At 44.0% G+C, this 19,924-nt stretch overlaps 1 protein-coding gene across 1 annotated transcript in view; it reads right to left on the bottom strand.

Moving 5' to 3' along the window:
- AOAH (acyloxyacyl hydrolase) overlaps positions 1 to 19,924 on the bottom strand; it is a 125,643-nt gene that overhangs the window by 76,306 nt on the left and 29,413 nt on the right. The window contains exon 6 of the mRNA XM_074986051.1: positions 10,364 to 10,423. Coding sequence (XP_074842152.1) covers positions 10,364 to 10,423 — 60 coding nt within the window. The remainder of the gene's footprint in view (positions 1 to 10,363; positions 10,424 to 19,924) is intronic.

Raw genomic sequence — 19,924 nt, 5'->3', positions numbered from 1 at the left:
TGCAATAAAATGGAATTTTTTTAAACAAAACCCTGCAACCTTGTATTAATTATTAACAGAAGAAGAAAGGGGGAACTATGTACATGGGGGGGAAGGTACAAAACAGGGGTAGAACAAAAACTATTTACAAAGATGGGGGGAATAAGCCCAAAGGAGGGGGCCTTGGGGGGCAATGTCCTCGGCCACGCACCCCTATTGTCCTGCACCTGGTGTTGGGGGGTGCGAACCACGTCTCGGCCGGAGGCCTAGTCAAGGCTGTGTGGGGGCCAGGAGAACCGGCAGATAGGGCTGGGCGGAGTCTGGAGGCCCATGGTCCCCCTCGGTGGCAGGCCCCAGGACGGCTGATGGTGGAGGGACGGCAGGCGGAGCGGCGGGTGGAGCAGCAGGTGGAGTGGTGGGCGGAACGGCAGGGGGGCCAAGTGACGCGCGATGTCCTCAAAGGTGTGCATGAAGGCCCCCCAAGCCTCCTGGCACCAGGCCCGTGCTCGCTCCTGGAGATGGAGCCACCGCTCCTCCACCTGCAGGTGCTGCTCAGACACCTCCAGCTGATGCCGGAGGGTGGCGAGCAGCTGTGGGTCCGTGGATGCCCGCAGATGGCCCCACCGCAGTCAGGCTCATCCTGGGGCTGGTCCGTGCTCCGCCGAGGGGCTGGCCTTGTGGGATGGCTCCAGTGGACTCTCCGGGACCACAGACGGCGCGCTGGTGCTCTCCGGGCAGCTGCGGAACAGAGGGGGGGGAAGAAGAGTGGAGACAGCCATTAGTCTGGGCCCTGACCCGTGGCTCTTGTCCCCCCACCCCTCTGCTGCTGGTTCCCCATCCCCCGGACATGCTGCTGCTGCTGCTGATGGGTGTCCAACCCCCCGCCCCCGGGGAACCCTAGGTTCCGCTCCCCCCATCCCCAGGGATGGGGCATGGCACTGTCCTGCTGGGGGGCAGGGGCTGATGGACTCTTCTGAGGGACATGCCACTGCTGTCCTCAGGGCCATGGTCATCTGGGTGTGTGGAGGGCCCTGGCCATGTCTCTTGTCCCTGCCCCTTAACTCCGGGGTTGTGCACCAGGGGGGTACATACCTGACGCTCCACTCCCACGGTCAGGGGATACCCATCGGGCGGACGCCCTGCTGGAGCTGCAGGAGGGGAGGTCGATCTGGAGTCCCCCGTTGCTGGAGGCCCCCTCCTCCTCCTCCGGTGTCCCAGGGTGGGCTCCTGGGGGAGCCCCTGGGGTGCAGGTCTGGCCTCTGGGGCGGACTCTGTCTCTGGGGCCTGCTGGGGCTTGTTGGCCAATGTGTCAAGGGTGGCCGGGGTGGAGGAGGTGTGCCTGGGGCCCAGGATGGCCCTGAGCTCCCTGTAAAAGGGGCAAGTGGAGGGGGCGGCCCCAGATCGGCTGTCCGTGTCCCGGGACCGGGCGTAACCCTGCCGCAGCTCCTTTACCTTACTCCTGACGTGGTCAGGAGTGCGGGCAGGGTGACCCCGGGCAGCCAGACCCTCAGCCAGCTGAGCGAACGCATCCACATTCCGCCTCTTGCTCCCCATTACCTGGAGCACCTCCTCCTCGCGCCAGAGCCCCAGCAGGTCCCAGATCTCGGCCTCCATCCAGGCTGCCTCTTCCCCCACTGGCTGGCAGGCTGGGAGCCCCAGGTCCCCTTGCGGGGGTGCCTTGTGGGCGTTTGGGGGGCTGGCTGGATGCCATGGGGTGCAGGGTGGTGGGTTGGGGCTGCTGAAGGACGTGCAGGCTGGGCACGTGGCTGTGCTGCTGCCTGCATGAGCTCTCAGCTTCCTGCACAGCAAATAAGGGGGCGGGGAGCTTTAAGGGGCTGCTGCATGAGGCGACCATAGAGCTCAGGGGCTGGAGACAGCGTCTCTCAACCCCTCAGCTGATGGCTGGCATGGAGGACCCCGCTATTTCGATCTTGCGGGACGCGGATCGTCTACACATGCCCTACTTCGACATCCAATGCCAAAGTAGGGCGCTATTCCCATCTCCTGATGAGGATAGCGACTTCGACGTCTCGCCGCATTATGTCGATTTCAACTTCGAAATAGCTCTCGGCATGTGTAGACACGTCGGGCGCTATTTCGAAGTTGGCACGGCTACTTCAAAATAGCTGGCTAGTGTAGACGTGGCTAATGCCTCCTAAGAGCTCAGCAAGCAGTGGAAGTGTTCATAATGTGCTGGACAATACTGACCTCTCATGGTCTGGCCAATTCTCTCATTCAGTGCTGGTCAGGCCCTGAGGGTGCCAGACTAGAGAGGTTCAACCTATATAACAAATAGAAGAATGGCAAAGCTGATAGTAATGAAAATAAACTAGAAATTCTAGAAACTTGGAAAGGGACGCAAGGGCTGTGTCTACACTAGCTCCCTACTTCGAAGGGAACATGGTGAGTAGGGTGTTGGGAAATTACTAATTAAGTGCTGCGGTGCATATGCTGCACTTCGTTAATTCTGCCCTGCGGCAACTTCAAAGTGTTAAACTTTGAAGTGTCAGCTTCCGTGTAGCCCTGGCTAACCTGCCGGTACTTTGAAGTGCCTGGGCAACTTCGAAGTCCTTTTACTCCTCAAAATTTTGATGAGTAAAGGGACTTCGAAGTTGCCCAGGCACTTCGAAGTACCAGCAGGTTAGCCGGGGCTACACATGAGCAGGTACTTCAAAGTTTAACACTTCGAAGTTGCCGCAGGGTAGAATTAGCTTAATGAAGTGCTGCATATGTGCCGCAGCGCTTAATTAATAATTTCCCAACACCCTACCTACCATGCTCCCTTCAAAGAAGGGAGCTAGTGTAGACACAGCCAAGGAGTTTTCTATGGCCAGCAGAGTTAAAGACATGGCATGAAAAATAAAAAGAATTCTAACAATGTAATTGGTCCATTACTAGATGGAAATGATAGAATTGTCAATAACAGTGCAGAAAAAGCAGAAGCATTTGTAAAATATTTCTATTTTGTATGTGGACAAAACAGGGAGTATCATAAGATGGTGATAGCCGTCTTTCCTCATCTTTCCTCCCACTGGTATTCTCCTTGGTGTATTCAACAGAACTCAGACATTTTAAAATCAGTATGTCCAGATAACTTTCGCACAAGAATTTTCACAGGGCTGGCTGAGGAGCTCAGTGGTCCATTAATGGTATTCTTCAACAAGTGTTGGAGCACTGCGAAAGTTCCAGAAGAATGGAGGAAAGCTAATAGGCTAATTTTTAACAGGATAAACAGGATCACATGGATAATTCTAATCTAAATCTGACATTAATCCCAAGCAAAATAATGGGAGCAGCTGATATGGGACTCGATTAGTAAAGAACTAAGGGACAGTAATGTAATTAATGCAAATCAACATGGTTATACGGGAAAACGGATCCTGTGAAACTAACTTAATAGCTTTTTCTGATTAGATTACAAGTTTGGTTGATTAAGGTAATAGTGTTGACATAATTAACTCCGACTTCTGTAAAGCGTTTGGCTCAGTACCTCACATCATTTGATTAAAAATTAGAGCAATATAAAATAATCATGGCGCACATTAAGTGGAATAAAAACTAGCTAAATGATAAGTCTCAAAATGTCATTGTTAATGGGGAATCGTCATCAAATGGTTGTCCTTCAGGGGCCAGGGTGGTCCCTAAGATATTCAAATATTTTATCAATACCCTGAAAGAACACATAATCATCATCGACAAAGTCTGCACATGGCGCAAAATTGGGAGAGTGGCAAAAAATGAAGTGATTCCGAGTGACCTGGGCTGCTTGATAAACTAAGTGTGAGCCATATGCTTTTTATTAGAGATAAATGTAAATATACGTATCTAGGAACAAAGATACAACAAGTCACCCAGCTGATTAGCAGAGAGTCCACAGCAGCCCATAGGGGTCAGCATGTGTTTCTATTCGTGGTGCAAATCCACATGTCTTGTCACCCATAAAAAAATTATTCCACCCATGGAATGGAAAAAATTAGAGGGAACACTGGTTATCACAATGGCCCCTCCTGGATTTGGAATCTATTAATTTGTGTAATTGTCACACAATAAAGGGATACTGTCACCTGCTGCACCACTTACCAAGCTGAGGTTTATGCACAAACCTAACACACTTCTGTGTAATTGTTTTAAACAGTTTTGGAGGACTGCATATACTATGTGTTATTTTGCAAAAAGTCCTTTGCACCAATATATTTTGCTTTTTAAATAACACCCCCACCCCCCACCACGCAAATCTAATTCAAATGATGAATACAAAAGCATCAGAAATGTAAAATAGCTTTTAGCACCCTAAGCTTCACTCAAGCTGCCAGCTTCAGCCTAAGTCATGATGTTCTGCAGTGTGAAAAAGACTTTGATGTTAACACAGCCTCATCTGAAGCCTCTTTGGAGAGACAAATTGGTGCTTTAAATACATTACTGTCAAACAGAAGTCCAAACTTAGCTGTAAGTAGAATAAAAACTTTCTTCCCCTCCCCTTGAATTGTCATATTAAACCAGCTTCAGCCTGAAGCCACATCGACTTCAAAGCTTTCACGCACACAGCAGGCATCCCAGCTTGGGCAGAAGCCGTTGAGGTGATGGTTGCATTGAAGACTTTGAAGACACAAAAAAGAGATTATATTTAATTATTCTGTATGTACACAATAGATCTCCTTCCCTGGCATAACCTACATGAAGGCCAGCTAACAACTGCACTACTGTCACACAGGGGAATGGTGGGATACTTTCGGCTCTGGGTCCCTAGCACGTGGAAGGAGATAGCTAAACTCCCACAATTTTCCTGCCCCACACCACTAGCCCACAGTACAGGATTGATGAAGTCAGAACATAAGAACAGCCACACTAAGATCAAAGGTCTATCTAACCCAGTATCCTGTCTTCTGACAGAAGCCAATGCCAGATGCCCTACAGGGAGTGAACAGAACAGGTAATCACCAGAGTGATCCCTCTCCTGTCATCCATTTCTAACCTCTGATAAACAGAGGTTAGGGACACCGTTCCTATCTAGTCTGGCTAATATCCATTGATGGACCTAACCTCCATGAATTTATTTCTTTCTTTTTTGAAACTTGTTAAAGTTTTGGTCTTCACAACCTCCTCTGGCAAGAAGTTCCATAGGTTGACTATGTGCTGTGTGACGAAAATCTTCATTTTGTTTAGTTTAAACCTGTTACCCATTGACTTCATTTGGTGACCCTAGTTCTTGCGTTACGGAAAAAGTACATAACTTTTCCTTATTCACTTTTTCCACACCAGTCATGATTTATAGACCTCTGTCATATTCCCCCTGACTCCCCTTTCTTCTAAACTGAAAAGTCCCAGTCTTGTTAATTTTTCTTTATATGGCACCCATTCCAAATCCCTAATCTTTTTTGTTGCCCTTTTCTGAACCTTCTCCAATGCCAATGTAACTTTTTTTAGATGAGGTGACCACATGTGTATGCAATATTCAAGATGTAGGTGTAACAGGGTGTACCAACCCCACACTAATCAGAGAGTGGGGGGGCCAGGCTTGCTGGGTGGAAAAGGACCCTCCCCCCGGCCCTGCTGTACAGGCTCCAACTTCTGCCCAAATATAAGGGCCAGGGTGGCCAGTCAGTTGGGGCTGGCCAGCAAGGTGGAAGGAGCTCCTGGTGGGGTCTGGGAGCAGCTGCCCGAGCAGCAGCAGCAGCCACCCAAGTAGCAGCAGCAGCGCTGGCAGCAGCAGCCGCAGCAGCAGTACTCCAAGAAGGTGCAACCAGAATGGAAGCAGCGTGTCTAAGTGGAGACGGAGTAGGAAGCAGCCCAGGGTGGGGGAAAAACCCCGGGGGCTCAGCGTGTTGTGGTGACAATCCCTGATCAGCCAGTGGCTGGGGCCACACACCCATGACCAACAGGGCCCTGGGTTGGAGCTTGGTGGAGTGGGAGGGCCCAAACTTCCTACCCCTCTCCCCTATAACCCCAAGTAAGGGGGAGCACTGACTAGGCCGCTGGGCCTGTGAACCTCAATTAAACTGTGGAGGCCCAACTAGGCCGCGGGGCCTGCAAATACTGACTAGGCAGCGGAGGCCTGATTGGGCTGCTGAGGCCTGCAAGTATTGACTAGGCCTCTGGGGCATGACCAGGTCATGAGGCCTGACTGAGGAGACACAAACTAGGCCACAGAGGCCTGAGGCTGGTGGGAAGACCTTCAGTCGAGGCATGGGGCTCGAGGCCCCACCACAAGGGGCCAACCATGGATTTATACAGAGGCAAGAAGCTATTCTCTGTCTTATTCTCTATCCCTTTTTTAATGATTCCTAGCATTCTGTTTGCTAGTTTGAGTGCTGCAGTATATTGGGTGCATGTTTTCAGAGAACTATCCATAATGACTCCAAGATCTCTCTCTAGAGAGCAGAAGACATCATCCTACAGGTTAATGCAGCCTACAACCCCTGTGCATGCAAGGCAACTTTCTCTATCTTCCTTTGGGCCAGTGCTCTTCTCCCTGCTTTCTATACAGGGTTATGCTAAAAGAAAGAGGATATTATTTGAAGTGGCCTTCCATGCAGACATTTTTGAGTCTATTAGGCAATTTTCTGACAAGTCTGCCTGTCTGCTGGGTCACCTGCCATTTCGGGAAGAACATTCAATGCAGCATTTTACACAGACCACATGTACACAGTGTGCTTTCTGATGGAGCTCTTATCGTCTGTTTTCTTCTTTGCTGTTATCCTTAATCCAAAATAAAACTTTATCGGAATGGAAGTGTCTGGTCATACTTTTGTATGGATAGTCATAAAGCTCTTTAACCTCCTCGGAAATTATATTAATTTTAATTAATTTTTAGCTTTAAAATATGCTTCAATAGTTGTGAGGTGATTGCTTGAAGTATGCTGGGGTTAACTACAGGATGGAGCTAACCAATTTATTAAGACATTTATTTTAATGCAATTTTGATTTTGAGCGACATGCTTGTCTTTCTTAAAAAAATATGTGCTCATTTTGCATAGAAATGTGAATGGAAGAGTTACTGTTTTGGTGAATAGCTGACGGATTATTCATTCTGTTTGAGGGTCATCAACTCTCTTGCTCCACTGGGATAACTGAGCCTACAAATTTATCCGAGTTGGGAGCTCAAGTGTGAAAAGTGAGTGAAAATTCATAAAAAGTCATTATAAGGAAGCCTGGATTGGAAAAGACACAGAAAGACTGCATGAATCCAAACAAAAAGGCCAACTGGTACAACTCATGGACTGTTCACATTCTGCCAAGTAAACAAAGAGAAGCACGGGACTGACAAAAAATGATAGACCAAAACTGGCATATCAGAAATTAGACTTAACCGATGAACAAAATGAGAGGATGGGCTATTCTGTCCACCATCCCCTTTTGGCAATCTTAACAGAAAAGACTGCTTTGTGGGGAAAGGAAAAGGAGAAGAAATGACTGGCTGGAAGCAGGTGAACCAGAAGGTATGAGTTTTACCGTCATGGCTGCCACTACAACCATCTCCTGGGACCTAGTGTCGCCTAGCCAGCCAAGACTAATTATTCTGTATCACTATTATAAATCTGTGAGTAAAGAAGAAGATAAAAACAATGCCCCAAACACCCCAGTGGGGACCCACATTGCCAGGTTTTGGAGTAGTTACTGCACCTAGTTCTTCGACTACCTCAGTCTCCTGCATTTCAAGAGACAGTCAACATCAGTGATAGGAAACTGTTATTTTCTCTGTTTGCTATTCTTTCCTCCCACCTCTTGTGTTTGTCTTGTTTTGTCCTTTGGGAAATGGGATTACACTTTAACAGCAGCTGCAACAATGGCTTCAGTCCTTCTCAACTAACCTGTTCTCTCCCCTCAAGGACAGTCGTCATCCCCTTTAATCTCATATAAAAGACTGTCAGAGGGATTTTCCTTCAAAAACTTCTCTCCAGATAAAGAGAATGTGAGCAAGGAATGTAAAGTGAAAGCCTGGCCTAGTATTTTATATTTCAAATGCTATAACTCTTTTCTCCTGTGTCTTTAATATAAGGTTAATTCCCCCCTCCCCCAACTCCTCACGGCACTAAGGTGGCTGAAGTTTCTGCATTACTAAAACCCAACTTTATATAGTGTAACATTTCCCCAGCGATGGAAAAATATGGAAGCTTCACCTGACAATTTGGGAAGCAATACTTGACCATCTCTAACGCAATATTGAATGGAAAATTTAATGAGCATGGTCTTGCTGTTGCGCACCACATGAGATGAAACCCTTATTTACAGAGCACTGTTTATTTCCTTGGCATCCCTATTTGGCAGTAGGCTGAAGACTAATTAGGAATCTCCATTTTCATTTCTGTGAGGAGCTTCACAGTGAGGATTTGGAAGGAAAAAATATCAATAAATCCTTTGCAAAAAGCAAGAAATATTTGCTGGATAATCAAATGTGTAAAGAAAATTGGAAGCAAGCTCCACGGCTTATTTGACTCACAAAATTAAAGGCATCACCATCCATCAGCAAAAAAGCTGGACTTCCATTCGCTTGCTAACAATTAGAGATAGGCACAGACCTCAAAACATGAGGTTTCAAACTCCAGTGTTCAAAGCTGGTTGGAGCCAGCTCCTTCATTTGGTTCAGCCCACCATAAGCTGAAGGAGACATTTTAAAAAATTTGGATCCAGTTCCACAATCGATTTCAGAGAACCCCAAAGGGTGGGGGTGTTCAGATCCATGGGTTTGGTTGAGGCCCATCTCTACTCGCAATAGGTCTGTGAATGCAGCAAAGGTTGGAGTCATAGTGGATTAGGAAGAAAAGTGTAATGGTAAAACAGGCAGGTTTGGAGTAGCAGTAAATATGGAGGCCTGGCTGAAGGAAGAGCACCAGACAGAACTGAAGTACTCTGAAACCTTCAGCTTAGGTAAGGAAACTAAATAGGATTTGACCCAAAATGTCCGACAACTGGTTATTGAAGCAGAGTTCTGAGCACTCCAGCATCACAGTGTTTTGTGTTTATTATCTGGATTCCTGTGCAGCACCAGCATTATATCAGGCCTTCAGTCTATGCTAGCAGATACCACATATGTCAGTAGAAGAGTGAACAACAAATCTCTGCCCCCGCCCCCCACCTCCGAAGACTCCTGCTTCCTTAATCTACTGCCCTGAATCCATTTCCCCATTCATGCGCCTATCTATATCTTAATGAACAACATTCCTGTATCTATAGACAAACAGCTCCATGACCTCGAAGGCAATCCTTGTGCTTCTTTCTCCCAATTCTATCCTTTATCACGGGTAGTAGATACACTTAGATTGTCTGCCAGCAGGTTCCGGGGCTGGTTAAGAGCAGCTGGGACTCCAGGACAATACAGTCACAAGCTCCCTCCCCTCCTTCCCAATATACTGCAATATTAATGTAACATCATTATCAATGCTTTCATAGCTATTCATGTTTATTATTACTAATCAAATGTGTTACATAATTAAATTACACTTAAACTAAGAATGACATGACACATTTCTTTTGTTCCCTTAAAGCAAGTTGTTTAAACAAAATGGAGTTATGGAGCCTTGTCACCCATCTCGCCTGGGAGCCCTAGGACAACTGCCCTTAAGTTAATCCACCACTAACCATGTTGGGGCATGGACCATTTTTCTAGGTTCTCTTAAGGGCCTAGCACATTCGAGGCATTGCAGGCTCAGTTCTGCTACTCTTACGCTTATATGGATAAGTATACGGGTATCAGTGAGGTAATTTGTGTGAGCACTGTTCAATATGAGTGAAGTTGGCAGCACAGGACTCTACATAAACAAACACAAACATAGTAGCAAATAATAATGAGGCATAATTCTGCTATAACCACTCAGATGGGGACTTGAGCTTGGCACCAAGTCTGAGGTCAGGGAGTTTCTTGAACCAGTCTCAGGATGGCAGGCTTCATAAAACCAATCAGAGTTCAGGAGGTTTTTATTCATATTATTCTAGCTTTTTAAATCCTCTCTCCCCTTCTAAAAATGCTGTGTGTTAAGGATGGATGAATCATCAAACAGTAAGCTAGCACCAGCTGTGTGTCTCTATGGTACTGTACCTCAGCTGATATGTAAATTTGTTATGCCCAGTTACAGCTTGAGAGGTTCTAGATTCTTTTATTTTTCATTACATTTTGGTGTTACTGCCTCTGTCTCTTATTTTCCCAGATTGTTTCTCAGCATTTGTTTTTCATTCTTCTGTATTTTTATATTAGATATTTCTTTGCTCCTTCTTTATGCCTGTGTTCAGTCTCACCTAATCACAGAGCAGAGCCAATATTAAAGTCGAATTCAGCATGGTGACTTCAATCTATGAGGTTCAAATGGGTTCAAAACAATGCAAATTGGGAGCAGCCATCCCTGATAAATGCAATCACATCATAAAATACCTTTTGTCCCTCATTTCTTACCAGAACTTTGGAATCCTTTACAATCCTGTTTGCTTTCCTTATGGCCTCATTCAGTCCCATCTAAAACAACAAGATAAAAATAAAACATAGCAGTTTTGCATTACCCATCCATTTTCCCTCCCCCCAAATATTTTCTGTCTTTGATCTCATTAGTCATGGCACAAAAATAAAGGCTGGATCTATAAATAAATCATTCATTACCCTTTATTGAACTAATAATCACTTATCTAATCACCACGTAGGAAACTCCAGTCGCAAGAGGTCACTTATTTTGCTCTAGGAGATCATTTATTTTCTTAGATGAAGTCCAACTCAGTTTAAGATTTGGGATTCATATCTTAGCTGCACTGCATCAATGACAGTGGACAAAATTCAACAATGACTCACAAAGGAGCACAATCTATTTATTGGACGAAAGATATCCAGAAAAAGGATGTAAGGATGCAAGAACCGCCTGGTCCCCAGAAAAAAAGCAGGTAACTTTAAGTTCAGATTTGCCATCTGTCAGAGTTCTGTGGTGTCCCCTATTGGCTGAATGTGCCACTGTGAGTACCATCTGCCTGTCCTCAGTCCTCAGATTCTGATAAAGTAGGGCAGGAAGTGGGTCTTTTCCATAAAAGCTCATTATCTAATAAATAAATTTGTTTGTCTCTAAGGTGCTACAGGACTGCTTGCTATTTGTATTCTAATAAGGCAGTCGGGGGGTGTTCAAAAAGACAGTAAATTTACCCATGCAGAGAGGTATAACTGAACCAAGAGCAGGACTGGCTAAAAAGAGGCCATATCAAGGAGAAAAAGCCTCCTCTGCATTGTACGAGAGGGTCAAACGTGACCACACTAACATCTCTGATGTTTACACAGCACACAAAGGTACCTAGGCACTGCAATGGATGTGTCACTATTTGGAACAAGAAATATTACTGAGCCATCTATCCAGCCAGTTCCATTCACAAGGGAATTCGTATGGCATCAGGAACCATGAACGTGAATTACAAAAGTAATCCCAGAGACCTGCTCCTATATGGCAGGAGTAGGTAATCCGTTCAGGGCGCTGTGCAGGTCAAATCTATGCCAACCGCTGATTCTCACAGCCAGGATTTGCCAAATGTTCAGCAATGTTATTAGGACACTCTGGATACAGGAGGAAACAGCAAAGGGTCTAGTTTTCGGCAGTGTCTAGGTTGTTGTCAGAACCTAGTCTGCAGCACCTGCTGCATGTAGTTCGTGGCAGAGATCTGTGAGTGGGCATTTGCCAGACACATTGTGAAGCAAACCTGCATCGTCAAACCTGCACTCTGTTGCTTCACTTGGGACTACATCTAATATTAGGGTTTCCCACTGAAAGTAAGCTGGGGCTGTGGGGACTTCCTGCATTTTGTTTTGTTTGTCCAGCCGCTCACAATCCAAACACCGGTGTGCACCACTGACCACAGCTAATTTACACCTATGGTTTTGTTTTATGCCGATTTGGTGGCCCCCCTTATTGAATTTGTCCAGCTGTGTGTTCTTAGTTTGATCACATTGAGCCAAAATCTTGAGCCCCGACAGACTGGCCTGAGAAAAGGGCAGAATGAAGGGAGCAACAAAGCAGCTGAAAAGCTGCTGTGCCGCCTCTCCCACAACACAAAAATACTCTAAGGGGAGGGTATCTCCATCAGCGGATAGCTGTATACTCTGGAGCATACTTACATCCTCTTTTCTTTATGTATGGAAATGTCTATTTTTACATACTAAAATGTCAATACGTTAAAAAATTAAGTGGGAAGGAGGGTAGGCTATGTGGAAGGGAAAAAGATCTTACGCGTTTACATTTCATAGCAGTCTGAGCGCCCTATACATGCATGACAATTTTATAAGGTGCTGAGTGCCTCTGGAGGCTGAACCTGCAGAATGCTTGCAGGACAGAGCCTAGAATTTAAGACAGATGCGTGAACTTTTGTAACATCTTAATCAACATCTTAATCCTCACTCTTTATACGACTCAGCTCTACAACAGTTACAATGAAGCCCATGTGTTGTTTTGATTTTAAAAGACCATCTTTGAAAACCAGTCTTGTCAGCCATGGGCACATTCTCCTGATTCCCTGAGCCTTTGTCGTTCACATTTGGCGCTAAAAGAGCTGAGAATATGCCCCACTAAGCTTCTTATAGAACAGGACTAGACAAAGTGGGGGAGCATGAAATTTTGCAAGGGAAGAGCAGCATGATTGGCTGCTGGGTCTCAGGTTCATCCATCTAATTAAAAACACTGAAATATGTTACTCTTTATATATATGTGTATTCACATTTATATACCAATTAATAAAGTGTTTATGCTCTACAGACTTATCTTCTTACATGTGCCAAAAAGTTTTTTTTATATGAACATAACCAAAATTTCCATCAGTTTGGATTACATTAGAAAGTTGGGGGGGAGGGGGGAGCATGCTAATTGCAGGGATGAAAAGTGGAGCTCAATATGAAAAGTTTGCTCACCCCTGCTATGGAAGGACTCCCTGCAGGCTGGTGGCACAATTCAATGGGTCCTAACATATGTGTGTGTATGTGTGTGTGTGTTTGGGTGGGAGGGGAGGCCCTCAAAGCAACTTTCCTCTGTGCATCCAATTGGTGAACCTGATTTCCTGCTTCATTTCTGTGAATTACAAGAATCAGTGGACTAAGAAATCAATTAGCATTGAACGGTTTTCAGACTGAAAGGAAAATTATATATCAGATCACAGCTGTGTGAGTGCTTTATTGCTGATCAAAATGGTTAGTCGGGACAAACTGTGCCTTTTGACTATGACCGATCGTTCCCTCTTACAATCTACCATAAGAACATAGTTACTAGCTTTAAATCTGCTAGGATGGAAGGCTTAGTTGTAAAGTTCAATGCAAGTTTATATTTATCTGGAGGGTGTTATAGAAAACCAGTGTGGGGGAAAGCCTACTTTGTCATGAGATAGATTTAAAACATTAAAAAAAAGAAAGAAAGAAAGAAAAAAAACAAGTGATGTTGCCATTCTGAGTAGCTGGGAGGCCAGATTGGATTCTTTAAAGCAGCATATATTTGCATTTCAAGTAACCACAATCAACATTTTTGCTGGAAATAAAATTCAGCTTGTCATTATAACTGATGTACAAACTGATCAAAACAAAATTAATTAACTCAGAAACATAAGGGTCAAAAACTAAACATGAATGATATGAGGAATAAAGAAGCATAAGAATATCTAGCAGAGCTTCTCTCAAAACAAAGATTGGTTTTTTTGTGCCAATTTTTTTGCAACATTATTCTTCCTGCAGCCTGAGCAAGACGGTGTTTTTGTTCTAAGGCAGTCTTTCAAAAATATTGGTTTGTAGCATATAATAGGTACATGAGATGTGCCAACAAGGTACCAAAGTAAGTAAGGAACCACTGGCCAAATTCTGTCCCCAGATATGTACACGAGTCTTCCATCTGCAATAGTTATCTTGAGTAAATATGGCCCCTAGGATGCGTCTACATTTGTTAAGCAGATTTTGGCCTGTTCGTCTTCTGACCCTTGTAAACAAAAAGTTGTCTTTCCACAAAATGCTCAGTACAGTTGTCTTCTGTTATCTTGCTCCTCTGACTGTGAAAGTTAGTGCAGCCTTGTGTGGCATGGGGAAGCAGGGCAAATCAAGGGTAGGCTCCATATTTTTGGAGGTGGCAAAAGTGTCTTTCTCGTCCTTCTCAAGCCTCCAGAGAAGGAGAGCTGTGTAGGTCATTGTCTGCACTAGGCTAAGAGTTCCATTTTAGAATTGTCCCTATGGGCTACGCAGCCTGTCCAATCTCCCTGGCTGTAACAAGCACATAACCTCCAGAATCGGTCTGTCTCCACCCAGGTTGATGCATGTATTCTTGGCTGCACAACCTCCTAGTGCTACTGAGAGCTCCATGCAACAGATAAGGGCAGGAAAAGATTGAGCACTTTGGCATTTACCTGGCTCTTTCATGCTGCCTTTTAACGACTGTATGGCTATATTTATGACTAGAACAACATGATACAAACATCACTGTGCCAATCTGCATGCTTCCTCAGAGCCACTCTCAACACAGACATGAGAAAAAAAAAGAGTATGGAGCCACCAAGCCTGGAAGGGGAAGGCACCATACTCCAAGCCTGCAAGATGAAGCACTGCATGCTGCTATGGAAATTCAGCTTGCAAAAGCTCCGGGGGTGGCATGAGGACAGATAATGGACCAACAGAGTTGTTCAAAATGACTGGTGACTACAGTACAGGTTTCATGTGGCACATTTGCAACAATGGCTGAAAAGAAATGGACCAGACAATGGGATGAAGGTGTAGCCTGTACTAGCTCAATTGTAGTTTGAGTGTGGATTTGTTTTACTACAGGCATGTGCAGCAAGAAGCCACTTGGGTAGTATAGCTAACAGGCTCTAAAAGGCCAACTTTGGTATCTTTCCTGTCAGCAGTAATGCAAGCAACCTGCCAGTGAGACATGGCATGAGGGGCTTTTTGCAAACTATTTTTTGACTTTATCCTGTTTCTAAGAAACATTAAGGTCACATTAGCAATGTTAGACATACGTGAATTCTCGTTATCTGTGAAACTCTTTCTGATGCCAGCTGGTGTTCTAGCTTTTCTCCACTTACCCTGACCAGAAAAGTATGGTATTGTCAATTGAATTTGGATAAAGGTCACCCAATGGTGTTTCCCCCTCGACCTTTTATCAAAAGTAGATCTTAGAAAACATACAGATTGAGATCATGGGGAAATTTGGGGTATCATCGATTGTCAAAAATCCTGTGAAGTCAGAGCTTAATTTAGCATTAATATTTGAGTACCACAAGGTAAATTGTGTATAAGAATGCCCCACTACCCTGGGGAGGTGTATGTGTCAGCACCAGAGGTGTATTGCTCACCTTAAATCTCTCTCTCTCTATTATGTTCAGCTCTGCTATCTTTGCTATCTCTATTATCTTTGCTATCACTTTTCTTAGAACAAACCCTTGTTTTCCCTTCTTAACTTAACTGAAATCTTACCCACTGAAATAACACATTCCCCACCGAATTGAAGCAAGCTGGTCTAGGCTTCTAGAGGGTTCAGAGGAGTCAGTGAGTATCATATCCTGCTTGCCTAGCATAAGATTAGACCATAAGTGCGGTTAGTTAAGTAATTTGTATTACTGTTATAACCTTGTTAAATAAGATCCTTGATCAGATCTGTGATTATAATTTGATATCAACTGCGTTAAACATCTTAGGTGTGCATCTGTTAAGTGCTGCTTGAATATTATTGCACTGTTAAAATAAACAAACCATAAGTGCTGCTAAAATTATTGTCTGTGTAATCACTGGAAAACCGGAAAAACTCACCTCTAGCCTGAGACAGACTTTGTCTCAGAATCTCGCTGTTAATTTGGGAGTGGTGCAAACCTTAATCTTCAACTTTAAATCAGACTGGCGAGCTTCCCCAGATCCATACATTACACTGCCTTAACAGCAAAGGGAACCTCTCTGCCCTTATCAAAGAAAGGAGGCATAACATACTGTGGTAACAATCATTTCCCTGATATTGCTCGCAAGCAAAGTTCTGCTCTATGTAATCCAGGATTGCCTGAAGCGAATGATAGGAATAGAACTGCCACCCCAAACAAGATGGCTTCCGAGAGGGGTGAGGGACGCAAAGTCTTATTACAAGCATTGGTCACATCACTGAAAAACACAAAGTAGAATGCAGTTTCACTGACTGCTCAGGAAGTCTTTGGTACTGTTTGGCATGACCTTTACTGAAGGATGGGGGATTCCAAAGCTCCTAACTGACCTCACAGCAAGTCTGTAATGAAAGCTACATGCCGCACTGCAAATATGTGAATAGCAGCAGGTGATTGTGAGTATTTTTTCACAGGACAGGATGTAAGACAAGGGTATATTTTACCCCCAAGCCTTTTCAATATGTATACAGAGTGCATTATGAGGCACACCATGGAAGGAACTGGGATTTTCATTGGTGGGCATCACTTAACTAACCTCAGATACGCTGATGACACAAAAAGTCTTTGCTACTGCCACGAATGCAATATCATGCAAAAATTGTTGGAGTTTGTATGCACAGTTGGTGTGGACTATGGACTGTCCCCAAAAGTGAAACTAAAGGAATGTATATTGACACAACTAATAAAAATAAGGTAAAATGAGACCTCATGATTAACCAGAGAGCTATTAATTCTATGTAATAGACCTCAATTACATCAGATCATATATCTCCAACAAAGAAGACTATTCCAAATTTAAAAAGAAAAACCCTAGGATTTGCTTGCTTGGCTATGGACTTCTCTTACTGAAGTTTGGGAAAAGCCTGGCATCACAAAATGTATGAAGGTTCAACTAATGAAAGGCATACTTTCCCATAGTGACTTAAGGGTGTGAATCATGGAGAGTGAATGCTGTTGATGCTGACAAGTAGAAGACTCAAGCTACTGTGATGTGGTACTGCAAAAGAGACTGTTTATCTCCTAGCTAGAAAAGAGTATGAATGATTAGGTCAGAAATAATATTGGAGAGACTCAGATCCTGCTGTCATTTACCAACAGGTGCAAACTCTGGTCCCATCAAGGCATAAAGACTGAAATAACTTTGAGAAAGTCATTGTGGAAGGAATGGTAGCAGGTCATTGTAGAAGTGGATGGCCAGTAAGGAGATGGATAGATGGCGAGTGGCAGATCACTGGGAGGTCAGCAGAGTCTTTGAAGTTAGCAATGAATTGAGAAGGTTTCTGAAAATTTGCCTGTGATATTACCAATACTTAGACATCAATGTACTTCATTTAGGCTACATCTACACTTCAGTGATTTTTCAAAAGAAGACATTTTGGAAGATCTCTTCTGAAAGAACTTCTCTCGAAAGAACGTGTCCACACACAAAAAAGCGGATCAAAAGAGTGATCTGCTCTTTCGAAAGAGAACATTCACCCCAGCTGTTTCACAAGAATGGGCCAGGGATCAAAAAATCAGGTGCCATGAGCACAGTTCTTTTGAAAGAAGGGCCCTGCAGAGCCCTACACACTTTTTCTTTCGAAAGACACTTTCGAAAGAAGGCCTTCTTCCTGAAATGGGAGTGGAAGAGCGTTTTTGTAAGGAGTGCTGAATTCTTTTGATTTACTTTTGAGATGATGCTTTTTTTATGTAGATGCTCCATGGCATTTTTCGACAGAGCCCCCTTCTTTCAAAAACTCTTTCAAAAGAACTTGCTAGGGTAGACTCAGCCCTACTTATTTACATAATCAATTTTCTACCTGCCTTACTTATACATTCATAATAGTGTGGACCATGAGGGGTCATCTAGTCCAGCCTCACTGCATTGTGGCAGGACAAGTATTCCTAGACAATCCTTGACAGAAGCTTTTAAAATCTGTTCTTGATGGACTCCAAAGATGGGGTTTCCACAACTCACTTGGAAGTGTTGTGCACGTGACTTTTCCTTCCTACATGTCATGCTTTGCACTCATGTCTTTATTGAACTTCATCTATTGATTTCAGTCCAATTCTCCAATTTGAGAAGGTTATTTTGAATTCTAATCCTGTGTAAACTGTGATTAAGCCTGCTCAGCCTGGTGTTATCTTCATACTTTCAACTCCATTATCTAGTCGTTAGTGAAAAGAGTGAAAATACAGGACTAGGACAGATTGCTGTGGGATCCCACTAGATACATCCCCCCACTTTCACAGTTAGCCATAGATAAATACTCTTTCAGTGCACATTTGCACTCACCTTAGAGTATTTTAATCTAGAGCTCACTTTCTTAGTTTGTTTATGAGAAGATCATATGAAACTGTATCTAAAGCCTTACTAAAATCAAGATAAATCATGTCTACTAGGCCAGCAGCCCTTTTAAAGAACAAAATCAGGTATATTTGGCATCCTTCGTTCTTGACAAATCCATGCTGGCTATTATGTATGGCCTTATTACGCAATTAGCTGTTCACAAATTCATTATTTAATAAGTTGCTCCTGTGCCTTTCCAGCTATGAAATTAGCCTGGCTGATCCAATTCAAGATGGGTATTGTGTTTGCTCTTGTCCAGTCCTCTGAGACTTCACCTGTCCTCCATGAGTTCTTGAGGATAATCTCTAACACTACAGCGATCTTTCAACAGAAGTTACTATCAGAAGAGATCTTCCAGCAAAACTTCTCTTGACAGATCACTTCAGCACATAAAAGCGGATTGAAAGAACAGTCTGCTCTGTCAACAGATATCGGCCAAACTGCCTCGCCGCTCTCTCAACAGAATGGTGAACTGGAACCTCAACAAACAGGGCTGTCCTGTGAACCAGAAGCTCTGTCTGTTGACAGAGGGACCCCTGGAGCATCCATGCCTCAGCCTTTCTGATATTGTCCCTATGTGCTTGTGCTATATTTTTGTACTTCTCCTCAGCAATCTGTCCATTGTTTGTAGGATTCCCTTTTGATTTTCAGGTTGCTAAAGAACTCCTGATGCAGCCATATGGGCCTCTTATTAGTCTTCCTATCTTTCCTTTCTATCAAAATAGTTTGCTCTTGTGCATTTAATATTGTCATTCTGGAAAACAGCCAGCTCTCCTGAACTTCTTTTTCCTTTAGTTTTTCTTCCCTTGAGAACTTATCTATTTGTTCTCTGAGTTTGTTAAAGTCTGCTTTTTGTCATTGTTCATTGTCATTATTCTACTGCTCTCACTTCTTCCTCTCTTTAGAACGATGAACTCCTTTGCCATCAATAAGTAGAAAAAGGCACCAAAAGATCAGAACCTTGATGAACAACACTTGTAGATGTTGGATTCACTTTCTATAACTCATTTCTTATTCTTCCATTTTTTATCTTAGTTATGGGCACAAGAGCCAGTAGGATAGAAGGCATTCTGCTTCAAGATATGTCTTCTAGAGACATAGTTCTTGTTTCAGAGAGAGAGCTGTGTTAGTATGTATCTTCGAGAACAAGAAGTCCTGTGGCACCTTATAGACTAACAGATTTCTGGAGCATAAGCTTTCGTGGGCAAAGACCCACTTCATCAGGTGCATGGGTGGGGGGTGGGGTTCCAGAGGGGTAGTTAAAGAGTGGGGTCCCAGTAAAATGGAGTGCCAGAGCTGACAAGGTTTATTCAGCAGGATGGAAATGGCCCATTATCAGTAGTATGTATTAAAAGAGGAAAAAACAAGTCAGATCAGACAGGCCCATCGTCAGAGTCTGATGGGGAGATATTAACACCCAGGGCTGAGAAGTTGCTTTTGTAAGGGGTGAGCCACTCCCAGTCTCTGTTTAATCCTTGGTTGATGGAGTCAAATTTGCAAATAAAATGCAGTTCAGAGATTTCTCTCTCCATTTGATTTTTGAAATGTTTTTGTTTTAGGACTGCTACTTTTAAATCTGTTACTGAGTATCCAGGGAGTTTGAAGTGCTCTTCCACAGGTTTCTGTACCTTACTCTTCCTGATGTCTGATTTATGTCCATTTATATAGAGACTGTCCAGTCTGGCCAATGTAAATTGTAGTGGGGCACTGTTGGCACATGATATTAGTAGATGTGCAGATAAAGGAACCCCGGATGGTATGCTTGATGTT

Source organism: Carettochelys insculpta, chromosome 2 (assembly GCF_033958435.1).
Source record: "Carettochelys insculpta isolate YL-2023 chromosome 2, ASM3395843v1, whole genome shotgun sequence".
Taxonomy (NCBI): Eukaryota; Metazoa; Chordata; order Testudines; family Carettochelyidae; genus Carettochelys; species Carettochelys insculpta.
The sequence above is the reverse complement of the archived record's forward strand: the minus strand, read 5'-3'. Positions and strand labels throughout refer to the sequence as shown.